Raw genomic sequence first — 10136 nt, 5'->3', positions numbered from 1 at the left:
TAATAGCTATATGGTCTCAGATGCTAGTTTCAATTCTTACTGAATATAGCATGATGTTTAGTTTGTAAACCATGATCCCCTTTAGAGATGGTTTATAAATCATTACTGTATGAGTGTGCAGTGTCCCTCCATTTCTCACTCAGATCCACCACTTTCTTGTCACATCTGGTTTCAACATCAGCAAATGTCTGTCTTTTAATTAAAAAAAAGTCTGTGTTGTTCATTTTTCACAGTGGTCAAGATCTTCTGTGCCCAAAACATATTTTTTCCTATAAACGTTATCAATGAGTTTTATTTTTATGATATCAATGCAGTGAAACAGCTATGGGCCAATAGCTGTAGACAGTAGATGAAGGTCTTTTTTGGAGGAAAATACTTTTGTGCTCCTTCACTGAGCTACAAATCCAGTTAGAGCTCTGTTTCTGTCAAGCAAGCCATCAACATCTTTAGTTCTGGTATCCAGCTTTCCTCAGTACATCCATTAAATAACCATAATAAAGCATCTTAGAGGAATATTCAGTGAAAAATGTACCAATAAAAAAGACAAACTGATCTGGAGAAAAAAAACTACAACTACAGTCACAAAAACACACTTTCCCTACTCAGTGTTAACAATATCATCAGCAAAGCACAAACTGTAAGCCACGTTTTCCGTCTTTATTTCAACTGGTGTTACTATAGTGCAGGTCGCAGTTCACAGGTAACCTGGGGGTAGGTCACTTTTAGCTTAAGATTCTATCTTTGCCTTGTCTTGACTTTTTTTTTTTACTTTTAAACTTTAAAATTTCAAAAAGCTGATTTTAAACTGATGTGAAGATCAGTCAGAAATATCTCTGTGAAAACATATTCAGAGTTTTTCTGAGATATGTTGTTTTTGAGTTTTTTTAATGCTAACTTTGCACATAAAGTAACAAAATATGTGGTCATATATTTGCATACATAGTCTATGTATTACCCAAGGACTGGAGACCTCCACTATGGCGACTACAGTGTGTGTAACAACACCTGGAAGCCCACTAAAAATGATAGAAACACATTCCTTGTTCCATTCATTAACAGATCCGAGCCTGATAAACGGACCCAGTTTCATGAGACTTCTCAGACAGTCGTGGAAGTTGAAAGGAGGCACTGTGGGAATCCATGGCGAGAGGGGTGGGATTTTTGTTTTAAACAGTATGTGAAGTTTTTAAATTCCCATTGTCATGGCCACTCGTGGTGCTCGCAGCACGGCCTGTCTCAATGCTTTCTTCCTCGTCGTCCATCTCGAGCTGCTCGTCTTTCTTCTTGATGTAGCGCTCATAGAGCACCATGATGACACCCATCACCCAGGCCGACACGGTGCCAGCAGCGAAGATGACAAAGCCGATGACAACAAAGAAAAGGTAGTCCCAGGAGCCGAGTGTCTGATGACATAACGTCCGTAGCTGGATGCCCACCTCCCCCAGTCGACGGCCCTGAGTATCAGCAGGTGAACCGCACACCGTCTGGCCCTCATCTGTCACACAAAAGTACACCAAGGAGGAACGGTGAGGATTAATCATGGGACAAAGTAACATATCAGCATTTTTTTATTGTTAGAAATCAATCCTTTTTTTTCTTCTTTCTTTCATAATATCAAAGAAACGCACCACAGACAGTTCACAGCTGTCCTAGAGTGGCACCGCTCGAGCGATGTCGTTACTGTTAAGTGACATTTTTAAGACACAAGGCAAGTGAAAGTTCATCAGATGTTTTTCTATAAAAATATTGTTTTCTTTATGATTATTAATTTAACTTTTTATTAAAACATCATAAGGTGGTTAACTCTCTAAAGCCTGAACCATTAATTTTTTTTGTTTGTTTGTTTTAAACTGGAGAATTTATTACACCTTCTAACAAATTTTAAAAAGTATAATAGTATAATATAAGTTTCAATTTGTATCACTTTTGATACATCTGGCATTTTTTGTGCAATTTATTGCTCACAGTTCATCTTAAACAAACCACACTGATGACATAGATGTCTGGAAAACACATGTATTAAATATGAGACACTTGGTGTCAGAGGGTTAAAGCTGGTTTAAATCAAGATTTCTCTATAGGATTAATTACAGCAGAGCTGTTCAAGCTCCTCAGCCTCAGCATCACACGGTCTCCTTCTGTTTTACTTCCAGGTGACTTATCCTCGCTGACTGTAAACAAACACCTCACAACTTTTATCGTAATAGCTTTAACTATCAACAAATAAACAAACAAAAAAAAAAAACCAGGTAAAATTGATCAGTAAATCAGTGGTTCAACTTTCTAACAGATCGTACAAGTTCAGAAAAAAAACTTCACCAAATAAAAAAAGCAAAAATGTACAAAATAGTAGAAAATGTGACAGGACACATATAACTCCTGTTATCCCCTCCACTGTACTATATCATTCATCCCTCCGATCTCTTCCAATTATCTTTATCAGAGTCGCAGGGAGGCTGGACCCTATCCCAGCTGCCATAGGGTGAGAGGCGGGTTCCCCCCAGGACAGGTCGCCAGTCTGTCACAGAGCTCTTTCTCTCTCACATGTTCTTCATCCAGTACTTTTACTTATGTACAGCAGATGTGTGTAAAACCTTTGCATCTAATTAGCATATGATCTATGAGATCCTTTGCTGTGAGAGTTGTAACATAATGCAAAGTACGATATCATACATATGGCATTAAAGAGAGCAGCCTTTTGAATAATTCAAGCATGTTTGTACTTGTTTTCCTCAACATTTGTAAATGGCAGCATCCTGAGACGAGGATATCCAAAACTCATTCACATTCATACTTCTAAATAAATAAATAACCAAAAGGCAGCAAATTGCATCATAATAATGTTGCTGTTTCTATCAGAAAACTACAAAAGCTTTAAGAGCTTCCTGCGATTCACAGTCTGCTGTTGATGCAGCATTATGTTAACAAAAAAGAAAAAATCATGGATGAAATATTCAAATTCCTTTTCCCTGCACAGGATTAGTGAATGACTTGAGCCTTTGTGTCTGCTTGAAACCACAGATAATAAGGGTTCTCATCATCAGGGACTGGATATGACTTCACTACAGTACTGAGACCTTGCTGAAATCCACATATTCTAACAAAATATTGAGTTCATTCGCTTTCGGAAAACTGCATGAACTATAATTTTAAAGCCCTCTGAATGAAAATTAAACACACCACATTATAGGTGTTGAGCCCTGCAGCAGCTCACCAGAGAGGCCTTTTTTTTAAGATAACAATCCTGAAAGCTGGTTGAGTCTTTTGTTATTGTGAGCAAAAAAGTGCAACACAGCGGAGTGTGGCATCTCCACGCGGCCACTGTTTTTAATTGGCTTCTGTTTTTTCAGAGCTTTTGTGCTAGGAGAAATTCCCACTGGGAGAGATGAAAAGACTTGGAAGTTTCTGCACAGGGAACAGTTTCCTGTAGCCCCATTTTCATACCAGCATGCTTAAAATACCCTGATTCGTTTTGCTGTGAGATGCATGCCATGGAATTGTAACAATCACATAACCCTAACAAACAGAGGAAAACTGAGACATGACCATCAGAGAATAACTGTAAACTTACTGCACAACACTTACATAAACATCTCATTAATATTGAACAGAGTGATCTCGTCGCACAAACTGCTGATAAATAACAAAACGTTCATAAATCTTTTTTTTTACTATGAAAAATGACAATGAAAACGTTTACTCATGTATTACCCTATAATTTTGTAGCTTTATGTCGTATGTAGTTGGTCACCCAGCTGCCAATAGTTTGCTGTATTGGACAAATTGATAAGAATTCAAATAGACTGAGAATGATGAATGTGATCTTGCCCTTGACCTTAAGCACAGTTTGGGTGAAGATCCATTAGGTGGTCATTGTGTGCAAATTCAGATCATTGTAGCAGAGATCATTGGTCTTTCAGCAAGGTAAGCTTTGACTTTATGAACATTTTACTGTATTCTGTGTTATTTCAGCTCACAATTTTAGATGACAATAAACAATAATAATAATAATGATGACCGTCAAAACATTTTATATACAGTACTGTGAAAAAGTCCCTCATTTATTTCTGTTTTAATAGAAAAGTAGGAAATAAGTACAGCTTACATTTATGGTATGTTTACACTTATACAGGAATATTAGACATAAGTAAAGTTTGTCTGAGCCAATCCATGACCATCACATTTGACTTTACAATATTTTGGTATACAGACGAGTTCATGGTCGACGCAGTGACTGAAGGTTGCCCTGGTCATCACCCCTCCACCACCGGGCTTTACAGCTTTTGTACTGATATGCTGTTTTGTTCCAAACGTGGCACTGTGAATTGTCGCCAGATATCGCCATTGTTGCAGAAGTCTTGTAGTTTGTTCGGATGCAGCTTTTTAACCTAAGCTGTCCTGACATGTTCTTTGTAGAGATAATAAACTTTCTCCTGGCAACCTTTCCAAACTGTTTGTCAAACTGTACTGTCATGAACTTTAACATTGAACATGCTAGTTGAGGCCTTCAGAGTCCGAGATCTAGCTCCTGTTTTTTTTACAGGTTCTGTAAACATTGCACAGTTTGAACTTCAGGTAAATATGCTGCGACTTCCACTCCTGGGAAGATTTGCAACTGTCTTGAATGTTTTCCACTTGTGAATAATCTTTCCCGCTGTAGAATGACGGACTTCGAATGGTTTAGACATGGCTGCACAAACCTTCCCAGACTGCTGGCTGCAGCAGCAATCGCTTCTTTAAGAACTGATGATCAGTTAATTAAGTGCATTTCATTATCGGCACCTAGCTGCATTCTGCATTTTAGCTTAATTTTTGTTAAACAAATAATGACATTGTGTAATATGTCACATCCTAATCTGAGGTTATGTTTCCCAAATTTTAATACCTGCTGAGGACCAAATCATTTTTATTATGTCTTGACATGAAAAAAAACCCTAGAATTTAAATCATCTACACTTCCTTTTCCAAGTATTGGCTTTTTATGAAACTACTTTAAGAGACACATAAGATTTTGAAATATTGGGCTGATGCCAATCCTGATGTTTGAAGTAACAGTTTGGCTAATAACCAGTTTGGTTTTCTTTAATTCCCAATTTCTGCCAAAAACAAAGAAGAAAGAAAGTTGTTATTATAACAGATAACTGTACTGTTTTCTTTCAGTTCTTTATGTGTTTTTGATTAATGAAGATCGGCCACGTCCATATTCACTGATGACCTCACGTGAATCAACAAGGCCATTAAATGCAGGTGTTTAGCCGTTATTGTTGCACCCTTAATTGCTCCAAGTCAACTCCAAGTCAACAGCATTTTTACTTGCTTATTATTATAGTTCAGCTGAATTTGTTTACTTCTTTCTGCGTCGTCGTTTAACCTGCACATTCAGTCATTTAAGCTAATTCACCTATTTGTTAATCGCTTTTCTTTCATTTTTATATCAACTGTTTAGTTAATATTTTACCTAATTGTTTTCAAATGTTCACACTCAATTACTTTTAGCTGTTTAAACCTATTCCGCTTGCTCACTGGCAACACATATAAAAACAGGCTCAGGTTGGTGGGAGGTGTGATTTGACAGAGGGTGACAGGGATCATACCGTCGCTTTCAATCAAACTACTCGACAATTCCATCTCACAGGGCGACTGAAATGTATGCTTCCCCTAATATATTATTCACTGTGCGCTGAAATCTCTGCTTTTATGCTCAGAGAAGCTCTTATGTGTCTCAAAGATTAAAAAATGAGCATGCAGCTGAAGAACACGAGGAGGCTCTGCTCCTCTAAGCTTAATAGCAGGGAAAATTCAAAGTCTGCTCTGATCCTCTCAGAAGCTTCTGCTGCTGCTCACTGTTCACACAATATGCTGCTCAAATTCCGACAGCCCTCCATGCAGACACAAATACGTACAGTGTGCATTCCCACTTAATGCACTGTACATGCATGTGTCTGCATGAGATTTAAGTTTCCAATCTGAATCTGCAAATGGTTGTGGATGCACATGTCCGCGTGTGTGTGTTTGCATATGCAGGTGTGTGTGTGAGGGGAGGCCTGACAGCTAGGAAGGAAACCCTTATGGCTTCACCCCCTATACCCCTACAGGGACTGACATCAAAGGACAGGGCTTTCCCTCTCTCCTTCCCCCATCCACACTGCTCTATTTCTAGACGCTCTCCTTATATAACAGCTGAGAGAGTGCTAATCTAGCCAGGAAGGCGAGACAGAGGAGAATCTGTTGGTTCCTTCCTGAGGCTTTATTTCTTTCGCTCCCTCTCTCCCTGTCTCTCGCTTGGTCTCGATGCATTTCCTAAACCGAGGAGACAAGGCAGGCCATGTTGCATGAGCCAGGTGAGACCCAGGCAAGCGATAACAAGGCTTGGGAGCCGGAGCTTGCAGCTGAAAAACAACCGTCTCTAAAATGTTTTTCTACGCCCCCCCCCCCGAAACCCCCTTCCCACCCCCCAGCTACACAAGTATGCTTTGTCTGTGTTTAAACGTCTCAGTGCACAAATCAGTCAGTGTGTAAAATCTGCGCCTGTGAGGGTGTGTATGTGTGTGAGTTTCTATAGTGTTTACCAAAGGCTGCGTGTAGATGTAGAGAATGTTTGTATCCATGTGTCCGCCTTCTCCCTCGCTGGCAGCTGTCACTGGAAGAGACTCAACTCCAAATTAAGCTAGACAAAAGGCAACGAGAGGCAGGAAAATGGGACAGCTCTTGCAGGACTCCTTTTGGACTCAGTCTGAGCTTCACAGGGAGCATGATGAACTATAGTGTGTGTGTATGTGTGCGTGTGTGTGAGAGGGAAAAGAGCAGGGGATGCCTTTTTAGTGAGCGTGGCAGTTGTATTATAGCTGTGGTGTTAGAATTATGGCTGGCTTCTTGCTCAGTAAATCACACTATAAATAGCAGCTGCCCTTTTGCATAGTGACACATCCACACCATTATCCACGAGCATAATAACTCAAAGTAAGAACGATGATGGAATACCGGACACATTTATCAGCTTGACAGCAACAAAACAAAGGGGATCAATATTTGATGGTGGAGCCATGATCCATTTATCACGCCTGCAACGCAGGAGCCTGATAGCAGATTGATTAGTCATTCTCAGATTTAAAAAACAAAACAAAAAAGAAACGCCTTGTTTCCTTCATCACTGCAGAGAGCAGAACAGAATTTATGAGTAAAGTCGCCAGAAGACAAATCAAGTGGGTCCCTGCCTACGATCTTCTTTCACCCTCTTTGTCATTTGATAGTCTGATTGCTGCCACGCTCCACTGCTGTCACCTGCGTCTCATCCCACTGAAAGATGAGAGAGGAGTGAAGTTACATCAAACTAACAGCACATTGCAGAGTTGTGGTGTACATGGATACCACATGGCATGTGTGTGTGTGTGTGTGTGTCATTATTGAGATGCAGACATGACAGGGAGTGACATGGTGTGAGGGAAATCCAGTAGTTAAGCCTCTGCATGTATTCAGAAAGACACAGAGTCATTCTTTCCTTGAGGGAGTCAAAAGGAAGAGCTTTGCTGCCATTTTGCCATCATGTTTGAACATCTTTTCTGTCTTATAAGAAGAATTTTAATTATGTAAGGTGTGAAAAAACAAAAAAATATCACAGTTAAAGGACTGTCACTTTGTAGGAGGACACCAATCTCGATTACCAACCAACGAGGCAAAATTGTTAACAGCTCCAGATGCACAGACTTTCAGGGCCCCTGAAGCTCTAATGTATATGTGCATATGACTAAGACCCAGATAAATTAAACGAAATCAAATGACCTTCAAACTATATTCCACAGAAGATGGGACAAAAGGGGTTTAATAGCTGATTTTGAATCAGTGCCTTGTGGTTAAACTGTGCAGACGTGGGGATTTCAATTCAGTGATTTCAAATAATAGCAAAAAAATTCTGCACATTAAACAGAAGTAATTCCAGCTTATAAACAATGACTTAGCCTCTAGATTCACCATAATTTTTAGCTATTAAAGTAGCCCTTTGTCTGTTTACTTCTAAAGTGCTTCTTCATATAAGTTGTTGCTTATCGACATACAACACAGCTGGATTTATGAAAGGTGCTGCGCGGGCACTTTGTTGATCTTATTAGTGGATGCTGTTCTGTTACTGAAAGAACCTCCATCGGGAGGCCAGTTTATGTAACTGAGAATTATCTAACAATTAAATGGAGTAACAATATTTGTGTATGACTGGCTCTCTGGGGCCTTTCCGCGTCTCACCAAAGCAAATGTAAGTGATGTTCTTTGTTGATAGAAAAAATAGAGTAGATAACTGACAAGACCTTGGAACTTGAAGCCCTCCAGATGGACCCACAAGGACAGGTCCTCGTTGTCGCATTCGCAGCTCCACGGGTTCCCGCTGAGCCCCACTGAGCGCAGGGCGGGCAGCGCGATCAGGGAGGTGATGTTGAAGACCGTCAGGTTGTTTCGGCTCACATCGAGTACCTGAAGGGCCGCGTTCTCCCCAAAAGCGTCCGGGTGAATTTCGGAGAGCCCCGGATTGTCCGTCATCCTCAGCATCACCAAGCTCGCCAAGGGGCCGAACGTCCTGTCCTCGATCCGGGTCAGAGTGTTGAAGGAGAGGTCCAAGTAGGCCAGCTTGCGTAGATTCCCAAAAGTGGACTCTGAGATCTCCGTCAGAGAGTTGTTGCTGCAGTCCAGGTACACCAGGTCAGAGAGGTAGTTGAGCGCGAGAGGCGGCAGCTCCACGATACGGTTGTTTGAGATGATGAGCTGCCGCGTGGCCAGCGGAAGGTTGACCGGGAAGGTGGTCAGGTGCTGCCCAGCGCACTGGACCACAAGTTGGTCGTCACACACGCACCTGTCCGGGCAGCCAGTGGAGATTACCGGGGATGAGGGGACCGCTTTCGCGAGGAGGAGCAGAACTAGAAGCCGCAGGGGTTGCGCGCTTGGCTGCGGGGCAAGACGCATGACACCGCCGAGGGCTTCATCAACCCTGTTTGGACAGAGTCGGTCGCAGTGACATTCTTCATTGATACATCATCACCGTGCGAGCCGCTTGTCCCAAGAAACGATCTCCGCCGAGGTCAAACCCAAACGTGCCCGTGGCAACCTCTCGCGCGTAATGTCTCAGTTCATCCTGTCTGTTGGTTCTGGATCCGACGCGCATCCGCTGTGCTGGACTTGACGGTCGGCTGCCTTGGAGCTGTTTCGAATTTCATGAATTTATTGAGTGTATTCTGCTGAAAGCTGTTCGCACGTCGTAAAAAAGCCGACGTCCTTTGATGCTTCGCTGCTGCTTGCAGTCAGTTGTTCCGTTACATGTTTGCCATCCTCCCGCTTTCCGAAACTGAATCCAAATAAAGGGGGCGCACTGAAAGGGAGGGGGGGGGGGGGCTGCGGAGTGATCTCACGCTCGGGAGTGAGATGGAGCGTGGGGAGTGGAAGGGTCTGGGCAGTGGAGGTAATGTAAGGCTGACATTAAATATTAAAGCCCGCGCACAGTTGACACCTAGTGTAAGGTGACCTGTGATGCTTTAGCTGGCAGCACGGGCGCTGTGATTACATCTTCAAACACTACTGGAGGGTCTGTGGGTAAAAGCTGCGTGGATTTAAGCATGTGTATGTAAAGATCTGTTTGTGGGGATGATAGCGTGCACACTTTTCATCAGCCTGTCTCAGGAGTAGGATCAGGTGTACCTGGATGTGCATCTCGTGGGTTTTCTCTGTATGTGACTGACTGTCACAGAGGCAGCCAGCCCACCCACTTGAAACTTTCCCTGATGTATACAGCCAGCAGATGATGGGCTGAGATGAGATGGTACTAGGTGGTCTCAGGCTGCAGTTGTTTTTCCTCCTCTTTCCAGTCTCAGTGTGAGCCCTGTCTCTATTCTTGGTTCTCTGTGTAGGTGTTGAAGTGCTGAATCAGACTCGGCGTGATGGAGGAGGAGGAGGAGGACAGATGTGCCGCTGACAGTCCGTGAAAGGCGCTACCCCGAGTCGACAGCCAGCAACCTGCTGAACGCTGACCGCTCGCGCACGTCAACAAAACCAGGCGGAAGCCTTTTACCCTGCGATGGTGTGTCAGAACAGTGGGCCCGTGTATAACCTAATGCTTTTTTCACGCTTGCGATCCATGTGGACTGAACTTAATCCACACA

At 42.4% G+C, this 10136-nt stretch overlaps 1 protein-coding gene across 1 annotated transcript; it reads right to left on the bottom strand.

Moving 5' to 3' along the window:
* Nucleotides 1-573: 573 nt before the first annotated feature.
* LOC120727838 (leucine-rich repeat-containing protein 52-like) lies at nucleotides 574-9346 on the bottom strand. Its single transcript, XM_040022392.1, has 2 exons — nucleotides 8298-9346; nucleotides 574-1495 (listed from the first exon to the last, which is right to left on the bottom strand). The coding sequence occupies exons 1-2, from the start codon at nucleotides 8944-8946 to the stop codon at nucleotides 1167-1169; spliced, it is 978 nt and encodes a 325-aa protein (XP_039878326.1). The 5' UTR covers nucleotides 8947-9346; the 3' UTR covers nucleotides 574-1166.
* Nucleotides 9347-10136: the final 790 nt, after the last annotated feature.

Source organism: Simochromis diagramma, unplaced genomic scaffold, assembly GCF_900408965.1.
Source record: "Simochromis diagramma unplaced genomic scaffold, fSimDia1.1 OVJJ01000205.1, whole genome shotgun sequence".
Lineage (NCBI taxonomy): Eukaryota > Metazoa > Chordata > Actinopteri > Cichliformes > Cichlidae > Simochromis > Simochromis diagramma.
The sequence above is the reverse complement of the archived record's forward strand: the minus strand, read 5'-3'. Positions and strand labels throughout refer to the sequence as shown.

What these genes read in the sequence shown, in the direction of transcription:
- LOC120727838 (XM_040022392.1), bottom strand. Translation starts at nt 8,946, where the DNA reads ATGCGTCTTGCCCCGCAGCCAAGCGCGCAACCCCTGCGGCTTCTAGTT. An exon ending in GGAGGGCTTCAAGTTCCAAG is followed by an intron (nt 1,496 to 8,297) that starts GTCTTGTCAGTT and finishes TTTGTGTGACAG; the next exon opens with ATGAGGGCCAGACGGTGTGC.